Consider the following 14,777-nt stretch of genomic DNA (forward strand, 5'->3'; position numbering starts at 1 on the left):
ATCAATGGTATTTATTGAGCACTTATTATATGCAGAGCACTGTACTGTTTGGGAGAGTACAATACCACAAAATTAGTAGACACAGTCCCTGCACATAATGATCTTACAGTATAGAGAATGAGCTCACAGTTCAGACAAATGACAGAGCCAGGTTTAGAACCCAGGTCCATCAGACTCCCAGGCCCGTGCTCTATTAGGCCATGATTTTTCCTCTAACCTTAGGATTGGCTATGGAAATGGCTGATTTAGGGTGAAGCAAGAAGGAGAGGGAGATGCCAAGGACCCAGAAAAACCATGAATTGAATCAACAGTTCTGGGATGTCTGTCTTCCCGACTCTAGACTGTAAGCTCATTGTGGGCAGGGAACGTGTCTATTGTAGTGTACTCTCCCAAGTGCTTAGTACAGTGCTTAACACACATTAAGCGTTCAATAAATGTGCCTGAATGAATGAACGACTGACAGCAGTGAGTTGAATGATGATGACTTGGATGTGCCCATGGTGGATTCCATACTTAGTTGATCTCATCAGAATATAAGCTCCTTTCGGGCAGGGAATAGGTCCACCAACTCTATTGTACTGAACACTCCCAAGCGTTCAGTAGAGTCTTCTTCCTGCAGTAAACATTCCATAAATACCCCCCTCCCAGTTGACTGGTTGATAGTGCCCAAGAGGTTGACTCAGCAACTCCACGGGCAGCCCGCTGGGCAGAGGGAGCTGATCTGCCATCGGTGTGGCACCCTACCTCGGAAAGCCATGTCGGAGGAAGGCCAGCCCCCTCCACCTTCTCCCAGATTCCTTGCCAGAAGCCAGGGGCCGGGGGAGGCACATTCCTAAACCAGCACATGCTGGAGAAGAAGCATGGTGTAATGGGTAGAGCACAGGCCAAGATGTCAAAAGGTCATGGTTCTAAATCCCGGCTCCGCCACTTGTCTGTCGGGTGACCTGGGGCAAATCACTTCACTTCTTTGGGCCTCATTTCCCTCATCGGTAAAATGGGGATCGAGATTGTGAGCCCCATGTCAGATAGAGATTGCGCCAATTCTGATTTGCTTGTAACCACCCCAGCTCTCAGTACAGTGCCTGGCACATGGTAAGGGCTCAGCAAATACCATAATTATAAGTACTGATCCAGACCCGAGCAGGGGCGTTCCTCTGAGGATCTCTGCAGTCCCGAGGGAGCCGGGTTCAGTGCGCTTGGCCATCCCGAGCTTCTCGGGACCGGCTCCGGAAACGTGCGTACCTACTGGCATGCCGATCCCATAGCCCTTGGTGTCCAGTAGGCCCCCGACCTGGGTGAGGTTACAGTTGCGCTGGCGGTAGTACTCGTTCATGGTGGACTCCAGCAGGAAGGCGTAGTTGGAATTCAACACTCTGGCGATCCCCTCCTCCGTGCTCTTCACAAACACGCTCGGCTGCTTAGAGTACATGTAGTTCCACATCCGCTGGTACGTCTGGTAGCGGGAGTTCTGCGGAGAGAGAGCGGAGGAGGTGGGGAGTGGGAGGAGATTGGTCAGGGAGGTCGGTTTCGGGCGATCTACAATCCCGACGGCCGGGGCTCCCCTCGCTCCCAGCCGGGCAGAGGTCACCCGTCAATCCGGGCCAGGTAGGTGAGTGTCCTGGCCCTCAGATGTTTGGGTGTCGAGAGAGATCCGAGGCCTGAGGTCTCGCTGGGACCCTCAATCCACAGGGGCCCCAGAGGAAGGCGAGACGCCACAAATCCAGTTGCTGATTGGGGCCTTGCATGGAGCTAGGTGGAGCGGTGGGACGGGGGCTCTTGACTTGGCAACTCGGGCTTCACTTGGGACTCACAAAGGGGTAGCTGCCCAAGCGTCAACCACTTCAAGAACCAATGGAATGACAATTCAGAGCCTCTCGGGACTGCCTTCTGGAGGGGAAGACTCCAAGGGTCCCAATTAACTTTGCTCTGTCACTATATCTTTATTTCCCAAATAACCAGCTGATGAGAAGGACGAAAAGAGAAGCTCCCAACCAAGAAACCCCTCGCACCCCTACATCATGTGTTTGAGACCTCTTGGGGCTCTAAGGGACAACTTGCTGACAATAAGTATCTTGTGGAGAAACCTGAAAAGGTGTGGTCAATAACTGCATAAGAAGAGCTTTCTGGCTTCTTCAGTAGGAATGGAATATTATTATTATTATTATTGTATTTGTTAAGCTCTTACTACGTGTCAGACACTGTACTAAGCCCTGGGGTGGATACAAGCGAATCGGGTTGGACATAGTCCCTGTCCCATGTGGGGCTCACAGTCTCAATCCCCGTTTTACAGATGAGGAAACTAAGGCACAGAGAAGTGAAGTGACTTGCCCAAAGTCACACAGCAGACAAGTGGCAGAGGTGAGATTAGAACCCTTGACCTTCTGATTCCCAAGCCCGTGCTCTATCCGCTACACCATGCTACTTCTCTATGATGAGAAGGAGCAAGGCCTAGTGAAAAGAGCAGGGGACTGGGAGTCAGAGGAGTCACAGCAGCTCTGCCAAATGCTTGCTGTTTGACCTTGGGCAACTCACTACACTTTTCTGTGCCTTAGTTCTCCTGTTATAGCTCCTACTTAGACTGTGAGCCCCATATGGGACAGGTACTGTGTCTAATTCACATGCACCTTCCCCAGGACTCAGAACAGTGTGTGACACATAGTAAGCACTTACCAAATACCATTTAAAAAAAAATGGAGGCCTGCCCTTCTCCAGAAAGCCATCTCACACTGTCTGGGCTGGGAGGCTGGGGAATGGACTGAATGACCTCTAGAGGGTCTATTCATTTCCATCAGAATTTTTTCAATCTCTGCCAGGCCACAGCTGTGGTCCCCTCAACCTCTGCCCCTTTCCCGATTCCAAGCCATGACTCTTCCATGGAGGATAGGACAAGTGGGTCCCTCCAGCTTCTAAATGGGAGGTCAGAAAAGGGCATACCAGAAGCAGGTGAAGGCCGGGGACCTGTCCGTCCCCAGCGGACGGTCCCCCAACTCCCGGGTAGTAACAGAATGGGGTTTACTTGGAAGAAGGTCATGCTGGAGCCTCCTTGAATTGTGCCGTACTCGATAGCCGTCTGGTCGGCCAGGTCGTCCACGGACTCGATGGGCACGTCCATCCGCTGCACCGTCAGGAAGGCCGCCAGGTTGGCCGTATAAGATGAGATGATGATCAAGGTGAACGCCCACCTGGGTGGGAGACGGACAGTGGGAGTGGCTGAGAGAAAGGGGGATGGGGGGAGAAGGGTGGTCCTTTCTCCCACCTCATGATCAAAGCTATCTAGGAACAGCTCCTCCTTCCTGGCCTGGGTGAGTTCCCCACAAGCTAAAAGAGGAAGGATCCTTGGTCCAGCCCATCTCGCTGAAATGGAAAAGGTAAACGTGAGGAAATTTCTGCACACTCTTCCCGTTAACAGTGGGTCCCGACCTTTCACAGAGACATTAATTCATTCAATCCTATTTATTGAACACTTACTGTGTGCAGAGCGCTGTAATAAGTGCTTGGGAGAGTATGATATGACAATAAACAGACACACTCCCTGCCCACAAAGAGCTTACAGTCTAGGGGGGAGATGGACATTAATATAAATAAATAAAATTACAGATATGTATCTAAAGTACTGTGGGGCCGGGGTGGGGGTGGGGGATAAATAAAGGGAGCAAGACAGAGCGATGCAGAAGGGAGTGGAAGAAGAAAGGAGGGCTTAGTCAGGCAAGGCCTCTTGGAGAAGATGTGCCTTCACTAAGGCTTTGAAGATGGGGAAAGTGATTGTCTGTCGGATTTGAAGAGGGAGGCCGTTCCAGGCCAGAGGCGGGAGGTGGGTAAGGGGTCGGTGGTGAGATAGACGAGATGGAGATACAGTAAGAAGCTTAGCATTAGAGGACCGAAGCAGCCCCTTGGTGAACTCAAATAAGGACCGGAGTTTACCAGCCTGCCCTCCCTCGTTCGTGTAGGCTTACACGAATAAAACCTTTGAAATACACATTCTTCTCTATTTATTACTTGGAAAGTGATAACAGTGCCTGATCTCTTAATTTCCTCCCTTAATCTCACTTTCCAAGAGAAATGGCCTCTCTTACACCCCTATTTTACAATTGGGAAAATCCGAAGCCACGAGGGGTGGAATATCAAGGCATAGTAAGATCAGTAAGGGAGCTCAGGAAATAAGAACCCCGTCACAGAGTTCTGGATAGAGTAAACAGAGACCCCCGGGCCTGCCAATATAATTAAACCTGAAAATGGCAGAGCAGGAGAGTCGGCTAACTTGTAGATGGTTCCTGTTGCTGTTGGGCTGCTCCTGGAGGGAGCTGTGGGACAGAGATCTCCATTAGGCTCTCTCAAGGGCACTGAATATTTACACATTTACATTTTCCTATACCCATTCTATTTGCATAAATCTACATAAATGGGGCTGTTGACTCTCCAGCCATTTTTAAGGGTAAATTGCTCCTGTTCCCCAGAAAGTTGTTATATACTGATTTTTTTTAATCCCGGCTCCGCCACTTGTCTGCTGTGGGACCTTGGGTAAGCCACTCAACTTCTCTTAACCTCAGTTACCTCAGCTGTAAAATGTGGATTAAGAGTGTGAGCCCCATGTATCTACCCCAGAGCTTAGAACAGTGCTTGGCACATAGTAAGCGCTAAACAAATACCATCATTATTGCTATTATTACACTCATCCAGCTTTAAAGGATTTAGATTCCCCCACAAAAGAAAGAAGACACACACACACACACACAACACACACGCACATTGTCAGAGTAAAGTGGTGCACTGAAGCAATCACCCATTGAATTCAATCGGTGGAAACCACCAATCTGTAGAAGCAGCTTGACCTATGAGCATAGGGCTGGGAGTCAAAAGACCTGGGTTCTCATCTCAGCTCTACCATTTGCCTGCTACGTAATCTTGGGCAAGTCACTGCACCTCTCCGGGCCTCATTTTTTCATCCTCTAAATGAGGATTAAATGCCTATTCATCCTCCCATTTAGACTGTGAACCCTGTGTGTGACAGGGACTGTGTCTAATCTGATTCTATCACTCCTCGACCACTGATCTCCTGCACCACCCTACCTCAGGCACTCAGCAACTTGGCCTTCCCCCACTAAACTCTCATTTCTTCTTCTTCCACTCCCTTCTGTGTCACCCTCGCCCTGGGATTTCTCACCTTTATTCACCTCTCCCTCAGCGCCACAGCACTTATGTACATATCTGTAATTTACTTATATTAATGTCTGTCTCCCCCTCTAGACTATAAGCTCACTGTTGGCAGGGAACATGTCTACCAACCCTATCATACTGTACTCTTCCAAGTGGTTAGTACAGTGCTCTGCACACGGTAAACACTCAATAAACACGATTTATTAACTGACTGATTGCATTGAATTTATCTCAGTGCCTGGCTCACACGAAACAAATACCTCAGTGATTATTACGACAAATCAAACCCACTCCTCTCGTCCCTTTCCACTTAACAGGCCGATCTGGGACCTGACCCATCCGGATCAGTCAGTCAGTCAGTCAGTCGTATTTATTGAGTGCTTACTGTGTGCAGAGCACTGTACTAAGTGCTTGGGAGAGTACAATACAACAATAAAGAGAGGTGTTCCCTGCCCACAGTGAAAGGATAATTGTCTTAACTTTCCTCTTCACTTCACCCCATGTAACCCGGGAGAGCCCAACCTCTCTGGGTCTGTTGACCCTTTCCACCTGACAGTCCCGGCCCCGCCCCCACCAGGCTCTTACCAGACTCCGCTGACGCAGCGAGTGGATAGGGCACGGGGGGCGATGGTGGAGCCTTGCTGCATGAAGCCGCCCACGGGAAACCAGAGGCTGTTCCCCAGGGAGTACTGGTTCACCAGGAGGTTGCAGCGACCCTGAGCGCACGGATGAGGACTGTACCACTCGTAAGGCGTCAGCCTGTGGGGAAAGAGCCAACCCAAGAAGCACGCTCAGAGGCCTGGGGGGAGCCCAGCCAAGGGGGAGGGAATGAACCCCCTCGTCCTTGGACCGGCCTGCAATCCGGGGGGAGCGGCAGCTTCCCCGTCACCCAGGCAACGGCACCGAGAGCTTCCCAGTGAGCTTCTCCGAAGCCCCCGGGACCCATCCTGGGTGCGATTCAAGATGCTCACGATGAGCCGCTCACACCTCTTCGATCGAAAGTGGGAAAATTGGATATCGCGAAAGAGGTGGAAACCCACCCAGAGCAGACATTTCCAATTAAAACCAAACCAAAACAAAAAAAACCCCAAAGCCCGCAGCACTCCGCTTGTTGAAGTGCAGGTGGAGGTGTCAGACAGAACGTTCGCTCTCCCTGGTTGTTAGGGACAACAGGTATTTGACAGTGGCAATGGCTGCCGGGTCATACACAGAAAACATGGGATGAGGCAGCAGAAAGAGGTTGTGCTGGGGGTGGAGGGAACTTGGTGTCAAATTCTGACCGACACCATAGCTCATACCTGGGGGCCCGAGAGCTCTGCTCCGTTCTGATTTGCCCCTACTGATCACTGACTTTTGACCCTAATCACAGGTGTGGGACACTGCAGTAAGCCAACACAGTGGCCAGGGAGATTCAAGGGGGTTGAGGCCAGGGGGCCGGGGGAGCCGAGCCCGGGGTGTAGCTGTCCTGAGGCCATGGCATTTAAAAACCTTAGAGTCCAGTCCAACAGCCAAAACACCAAGTTGACACTCCTGCCAACTAGAGAGGCTGAAAACTATGTTAGGGAGTCTTTTCCACGGTCCAGTCGGAGTGCTAATCCTTGTGGTTCAGCAGGGCTCCAGACAGGAGAGAGCTAAGGATGCTGGGGAAGGAGAAGACAGAAAACTGGGGCACAACAGTGTTCCTATTTCCCGAGATGCTCTCAGCTCTTTCCGCTACAAGCATTTTCTGGATATTGTTTCATGAGTGTCTGGTCCGCTTACCTTATAGTGACACAGCACAAACCAGTGCTTGGCACACTGTGACCAGTGAACAAGTACCACTCCTGTTCCCAGAACATCGCTGAGAGCCACAGAAAGGGTAGAGGTGACAAGCTCCATTTTACTGAGAGGCTGGAGGGCCAGACAGCACATGTCTAATCCCCCACTGGACCGGGAGAGCAGAGAGTAGTGTGGCCAAGTGGAAAGAGCACGAGCCTGGGAGTCAGAGGACCTGGGTTCTAATCCTGCCTCTGCCACTAGCTTTCTGTGTGATTGTGGGTAAGTCACTTAACCTCTCTTTACCTCCGTTTCCTCATCTGCAACATGGGGATTTAATAATGTTGGTATTTGTTAAGCACATACTATGTGCAGAGCACTGTTCTAAGCGCTGGGGGAGATACAGGGTCATCAGGTTGTCCCACACGAGGCTCACAGTTAATCCCCATTTTACCGATGAGGTCACTGAGGCATAGAGAAGTGAACTGACTTGCCCACAGTCACACAGCTGACAAGTGGCAGAGCTGGGAGTCGAACCCAGGACCTCTGACTCCGAAGCCCAGGCTCTATCCAGTGAGCCACGCTGCTTCCCCTAATACCCGTTCTCCCTCCTACTGTGTTTTTTTAAAAATGGTATTGTCTGAGCACTTTAATGGGGTAGATATGAGCTAATCAGGTTGGACACAGTCCATGACCTACATGGGGCTCATAGTTTTAATCCCCATTTTACAGATGAGGAAACTGAGCAACAGAGAAGTGAAGTGATTTGCCCAAAGTTACACAGTAGGCAAGTGGTGGAACTGGGATTAGAATCCAGGGCCTTGCGACTCCCCAGTCTGTGCTCTATCCACTAGGCCACGCCGCTTCTCACTCCTTAGACTGTGAGCCCCATGTGGGACAGGGACTCTGCCCAACCTGATTAGCGGGTATCTACTCCAGTGCTTAGAAGAGTGCTTGACACATAGTAAGTGCTTGACAAATACAATAATAATAATAATAATAATGAGGAGGAGAAAGAAAAGGTGGAATCTATCCCTAATGTCTTTTCAAGAGTCCTTGACACACAGTAAGCGCTTAACGAATACAACGATAATAACAATAATAATAATAATGGGAAGGAAAAGGAAGAGGTGGAATCTATCCCTAACGCCTTTTCTGGGATCTGCTCCCAAAAGCCCCCAAACGATCCCTCCTTCGGAGGCCACTTTCCCCGGTCTCACTCGGCAGGCATCGCCGGACCCGGGCCAATTCCTCCGCAGCCCCGACCGCACTCCCCTCTGCCATTTGTGTCTCGTCAGCGCTTCGTCCCCCTCCCGGGCCCTGCTCGAAGCTCTGTGCCACCGTTTCCACCGCTCAGCACATTGAGGCAGCTTCCTGGCCGGGGCTGGTGGCGGGACAGCCAAAAGCACAGCGCTTAATCGCTCCGATCCCTCTGCCCCGTGTCTCCCGACAGAGATGCCAACACGGCCCGGAGGGAAGCGAGGGATGCCGAAGACGGGCCAGGAGACTGAGCCGCTCCTGGAGGGCGGACGAAAGGATGCGGGCGGACAGGTGGACGGGCAGGAGGAGGCCGGCGGAGGGACGGGCGAGTGGAGCCCTCTCGCTGCCAACCTCACCCACCCTGGGCCTGGGGCCTCCCCGCTTTGTTCCTTCAGAGAGGGGTCACCCCCTGCCCCCATCTTCTTGGCCCCCCCAAGCCTGCCTTCCCCATGCAGTCTCCCTGGACGAGCACTAGGTGGGGCTGAGAGGATGGGAAAGGGAGGCAGGACAGTACCGAGCCACCAGGAAGAGCACACAGCTGACGGCCAGGTAGGCGAGGAGCATGAACAGCCAGACCCCCGGCGAGAAAGGGTCCAGAAAGGAGAAATAGCCCGGTCTGCGGCCCTAGGGAATGGAGACAGAAAGGAAAAAGAGTCACTTCATGGGCCCCTTCTGAGGGATTCACTCCTCCTCCCCACTCCCCGGCTCGTGGGAGAGTGGAGTCACCCCAGAAACCCACCGTTATTCGGTGAGCACGTGGAAGAGTGTCCATGTCATGGATCTCCTACACTTTGGACTTCCTGGGAGACACTGAGGCAGCTCTGGGGGCTGCGTCATTTTAAGAACATTAGCAAAGCCGACATAAATCGGCCCATCCGGCCTAGAATTCACTCTGCTGCCCAGATCATTTTCCTAAAATGTCATTCTGTTCATACCTCCCCTTTCTTCAAAAACCTTGAATGGTTCCCTATTTCCTTCCACATCAAGGAGAAACTCCTGACCATTGGCTTTAAGATACTCCATCAGTTCTTTCCCTTCTATTTATCCACTCTCTTCACTCACAACACCCCAACTCACACTCTTAGTTCCTTTCAAGATAATCTTCTCATTGTGCCTAATTCTCAGCTCTTTACCTCTGACCCCTGGCTCACACCTTCTTTCCGGACTGGAATTCCTTTGCCCTTCAAATCTTTCAAACCACATCTCTCCTCATTTTCCAAGCCTTTCTGAAAATTTCACCTCTTCCTCGAGGCCTTTCTCTTCTCCCCGGGTTACATTCCACCCAAATGCTTCCTCAGAATTTCTGCACCCAACGGCATATTTTTGCAGGCATAACTACTTGAAGCACTCTGTTTATATCTAATATCGAGTGTTAAAAGCATACAGATCCAAGTGCCTGGACAAGAGATTGGGAGAAGGAGTAGAGGGAAAGAGGACTCAATCAGGGAAGGCCTCCTGAAGGAGATGTGATTTTAATAAGGCTTTGAAGTGGGAAGAGTGGAGGCCTGTCATATATGTTTTGTTCTGTTGTCTGTCTCCCCCTTCTAGACTGTGAGCCCGTCGTTGCGTAGGGATTGTCTCTATCTGTTGCCGAACTGTACTTTCCAAGCACTTAGTACAGTGCTCTGCAAACAGTAAGCGCTCAATAAATACGATTGAATGAATGAATATGGTGGGGGAGGGAGTTCCGTGTCAAAAGGAAGACACCGGCAAAGAGTTGGCGGCGAGACAGATGAGATCGAGGTACAGTGAGTATAGGTTGGCGTTAGAGCAAAGTGTGAGGGCTGAGTCGTAGTAGAAAATCTGTGAGGTAAGAAAGGAGAAGGAAAGCTGATTGAGTGCTTTCAAGCCACACATTTTCTGTGCCTCTGTGCATTATATTAGTGTCCGTCTCTCCCTTCAGATTGTAAGCTCCTCAAGGGCAGGAATCGTGTCTTCTAACTCTATTGTATGCTTCCATACGCTTAGTACAGTGCTCTGCACCCTGAAGGTGCTCAAAAGACACTATCATTATTACGACTGTATCTGTTACTCCGAGTCAAGCACCATTCTTACTTACTGTGTGTCAAGGATTACTGGTTGTCTGATGATCCATCCCTAATTTGTCCCTCTAACCCAGCATGGACCCGTCACCTATTAATTTACTCAAATCCCCTGAACCTTTTGATGCCCTCCCGGACAACAGGACATTGCTTCTCCCTGCCATTCTCAGATGGGGGTTCTCCAGGGCACATTCCAGAATGTGGTTCAGAGGGATTATGACTGATTCCATGCACCGGTGCGGTCTGGTCCCATATACAATAATAATCAACATAATAATTATTATGGTACTAATATTAAAATGCTTACTATGTACCAAGCACTGTACTATGCCCTGGGGGAGATACAAGATAATCAGGGTAGACATAGTCCCTGTCCCAACTGTAGAATGTAACATAAACTCTCCATTTTAATTAAATTCAATTTAAACATATTTACTGAACGCTTACTGGGGGCAAAGCAATGTATTAAGTGCTTGGGAGAGTACAATATAACAATAAACAGACCCATTCTCTGCCCACAGCAAACTTATATTCTAGTGGGGGAGACAGAAACAGAGGAGGAAACTGAGACCCAGAGAAGGGAAGTGACTTGCCCAAGATCACACAGCAGACAAGCAGTAGAGGCAGGATTAGAAGCCAGATCCTCTGACTCCCAAGCCTGTGCTCTTTCCCCTAGGCCAGGCATGAAAGAAAACTCACGCCATTCTGTCGCTCATCGTGCAGTCACGAGCTGCCGGCAGATGGAGGTCGGGAGTGGCGTGGCATTCTGCAGTGGTGGCTAGGGTGGGAAATGAGGGGAAAGGGACGGGGTCTTACGAATCTCGGATCCCATCTACATACAAATCGCTAGACAGCAAGGAGACATCTCCTCAACTATAAAGCAAGGACAGAGCTAAGTGTTGAGAGCAGCATGGCCTAGTGGAAAGAGCACGGGTCTGGGAGTCATAGAACCTGGGTTTTAATCCTGGCTCCACCACTTGTCGCTGTGTGACCTTGAGCGAGTCACTTCACTTCTCTGTGCTTCAGTTACTTCGTCTGTAAAGCGGGGATTAAATAGCGTGAGCCCTATGTAGGACAGGGTCTGTGTCCAATCTGATTAACTTGCATCTACCGTAGTGTTTAGTAGAATGCTTGGCACATAGTAAATGCTTAACAAGTTCTTCTAGACTGCGAGCCTGTTGTGGGCAGGGAATGTCTCTATTTGACGCTGAAGTGTACTTCTCAAGCACTTAGTAGAGTGCTCTGCACACAATAAGCGCTCAATAAATACAATTGAATGAATGAATCAATTAACAAGTTCCGTAATTAATCAATTAGAAAAGGGCTTTGCACAGAGTAAAGCTCTCAATAAATTACACTGATTGACTGACCCCTTAAAGTAACACTTCCAACTCAACTGCAGGCTCATAGGCTTTATTAAACAGCATAGCCTAGTGGAAAGAACACAGGCTTGGAAGTCAGAGGACCCGAGTTCTACCTCCGGCTCTGCCACCTGTCTACTGTGTAACCTTGGGCAAATCACTTCACTTCTCAGCACTTCAGTTTCCCGTTCTCCCAAATGAAGATTCAATACCTGTTCTTCCTCCTATTTAGGCGGTGAGTTCTGTTTGGGACCTGATTATCTTGTATCTACCCCAACATTTAGTACTGTGCTTAACACTGAGTAAGTACTTAACAAATACCATAATTATTACTATTAGTAGTAGTAGTATTATTTGTATTATTACTCCTGGGGCTCCCAGGACTGGGAAGCCGGGAAGCCTTAAAGGGGAGGAGAAATCTGAACGTTTGACCCCCACCCAGCCTCCCATTCCTGGGCCTAGAACCACAATGCCCCTCACTCCAGCCCCCTTGCAGGCCCGACCTCCCCCGATTTCTCCTCAATGGGCCTCACTGCTTTTGGGACAAAGACACCCCACTTCAGGGCTCCTTGGCTAAGTCCCTGTGGGAGTCCATTAGCCGGAGGGGAAGAGCATAATTCTCTGTGATCGCTGCTCTTGGAATCCAAAACCCCATTAGATGCTGGATGTCAGAAATCCATACTTGATTGTATCACAACAAAGGAAATTGAGGAAAATGACAGCACTATTTAAAGTTGCCGAATTTGGTTACGGGTGATAAGGGAAGATGTATGGCCGCGGGGAAAAGGGCCTGGAGACGCGTGTCATAAATAAGGAAACATCGTTAACCGAGTGCTGAAACCCCAATACTTCCCTCCCTGAGACACGGTGGTCCCTTAGAAGGAGCAACGACTGATCTGGTTTCTGATCGACTGACACGACTGATGCCCACGATAGCGATGGGGTTCAATTTGTCCTTATCTTGGCTGGCGCTTATAGATATTTCTATGCTGGCAGAGGGAAGCAGTGTGGCTTAGTGGTTAGAGAATGGGCCTGGGAGTCTCAAGGACCTGGCTTCTAATCCTAGCTCTGCCACATGTCTACTATTGACCTCGGGCAAGTCACTTAACTTCTCTGTGCCTGAACTACCTCATCTGTCAAATGGGGATTGAGACCGTGAGCCCAGTGTGGGACAGGGGCTGAGTCCATACCAATTTGCTTGTATCTACTCCAGCACTTAGTACAGTGCCTGGCACATAGTAAGCGCTTAACAAATACCACAAGTATTATTATTATTATGAGATTTCAACGTTTCCAAAAAAACCACCCCTTTCAAGCCCTAAACATTCTGATCCTTTTTGATCCGCGGCTTCAACGATCCTTCATTCTCCCAAATTCGAGGAAACAGATTCACAGTGAGATTTTAATGACTCTCCAGCACAATGCGGAGGCCACATACCTGAGTGGGTGTTATGAGCTGCCTGAGCCCTGGGGGACGGTTCCTTCGATGGAGAAATCCTCATTAAAAGCTGCTGCCCTCCCCGCCTCCCCCCACCCACACCATCCAATAGGAAAACAGGTATTATGCTCCAGCCCTACAGAATCAGAAGCCATTCATGTTAAGAGCACAGGGAGGAAGGGAGACGTGTTTGCAAAGCACCTTAATGCCTCTTGGAGTTGCCGGGAAGGAATGAAATAATGGAAAGTTCATGTCATGGTTAATCAATCATATTTATTGAATGCTTACTGTATACAGAGCACTGTACTAAGCACTTGGGAAGGCACAATATAACAAGCTCTTTGTGGGCAGGGAATGTGTCTGTTAATTGTTATATTGTACTCTCCCAAGTGCTTAGTACCGTGCTTTGTACAAAGTGCTCAATAAATACGATTGAATGAATGAACAATATAACAGAGTTGGTAGACACGTTCCCGGCCCACAAGGAGCTTACAGTCTAGAGACAATCATGGTTGGGGTCCATAACTGGACTCCAGGATAGATAGGGACAGCCATGCAGATTCACACTTCATTATCATCATGGTATTTGATAGTAATAATAATGATGATGGTATTTGTTAAGCACTTACTATGTACCAGGCACTGTTCTTAGCGCTGGGGTGAATACAAGCAAATCAGGTTGGTCACAGTCCCTGTCCCATGTGGGACTCACAGGCTCAATCCCCATTTTACAGATGAGGTAAAGGAGGCCCAGAGAAGTGAAGTGACTTGCCCAAGAGCACACAGCAGACGAGTGGCGGAGTTGGGATTAGAACCCACGGCCTTCTGACTTCCAGGTCTATGCTCTATCCACTATTCAATAGTATTTATTGAGCGCTTACTATGTGCAGAGCACTGTACTAAGCTGCTTCTCTATTAAGCGCTTACTAGGTGCCAAGTACTGAGGTAGATAATGGATAATCAGGTTGGACACAGTCCCCTGTCCCACATGGAGTTCACAGTCTAATCAGGAGGGAGAACAGGTATTGAATCCTCATTTTTACAGATGAGAGAACTGAGGCACAGAAAACTTAAGTGATTTGCCCTCTGGAGGAGACTGCTGCTCATTGTGGGTAGGGACTGTGTCTGTCTATTGTTGCATTTTCCCAATCTCTTAGTACAGTGCTCTGCACACAGTAAGCGCTCAGTAAATAGGCTGCCCGGGCAGTTCCCCTACAGTTGTCCAGGGGAGCGATGGTCTTTGGATGCTGGGTAGACCATCATTTGCTTGCTTCCTGAGACCCGTGGCTTTAGGTTAACAGCCCTAAGCTAGGTGAGGAGCCTAGGGCTGTAAGTTGAACTTTTTAGTTCAAATTCCAACTCCTCACTGACTTGCTGTGTGTCCTTAGGCAAGGTGCTCAACCTCTCTGAGCACTGTTCTCTCCAGCTGTACAATGAGGATCTATGACAAGTGGAAATTCCTGAACTAATGTTGGCAAACGGCTTGGAGCATCTTGAGAGAAAAGCACTCAATAAATACTAAATATTATGATGATTATCCATTCAGAGTTCCATTTTACAGGCTATCATGTTACTTAGCTATATGGAATAGAACTCAAGTCGTTTTCCATTTTCTTATAACACAAAGTATTAAGCAGTATTAGGAATGATTCACTCGTTTACTTAGCCTTGTTCTCCTTTTCCATTATGAGTCTTTGAGGAGGGAACCAGACCTCCTGGAACAATTGGTAATAGACATCCAGCAAAAGCCGGGTATTAACTTAATGA

The 14,777-nt window shown here is 49.3% G+C and overlaps 1 protein-coding gene across 2 annotated transcripts in view; it reads right to left on the reverse strand.

The window, feature by feature from the left end:
- Positions 1 to 14,777, reverse strand: part of GRIK4 (glutamate ionotropic receptor kainate type subunit 4) — a 189,947-nt gene that overhangs the window by 15,983 nt on the left and 159,187 nt on the right. For both annotated transcript variants that reach the window (XM_029076255.2, XM_029076253.2), the window contains 4 exons: positions 8,684 to 8,793; positions 5,740 to 5,913; positions 3,017 to 3,182; positions 1,243 to 1,468 (listed from right to left, as the gene is read on the reverse strand). In XM_029076255.2, the coding sequence (XP_028932088.1) occupies positions 1,243 to 1,468; positions 3,017 to 3,182; positions 5,740 to 5,913; positions 8,684 to 8,793 (676 nt within the window). The remainder of the gene's footprint in view (positions 1 to 1,242; positions 1,469 to 3,016; positions 3,183 to 5,739; positions 5,914 to 8,683; positions 8,794 to 14,777) is intronic.

Source organism: Ornithorhynchus anatinus, chromosome 11 (assembly GCF_004115215.2).
Source record: "Ornithorhynchus anatinus isolate Pmale09 chromosome 11, mOrnAna1.pri.v4, whole genome shotgun sequence".
Taxonomy (NCBI): Eukaryota; Metazoa; Chordata; class Mammalia; order Monotremata; family Ornithorhynchidae; genus Ornithorhynchus; species Ornithorhynchus anatinus.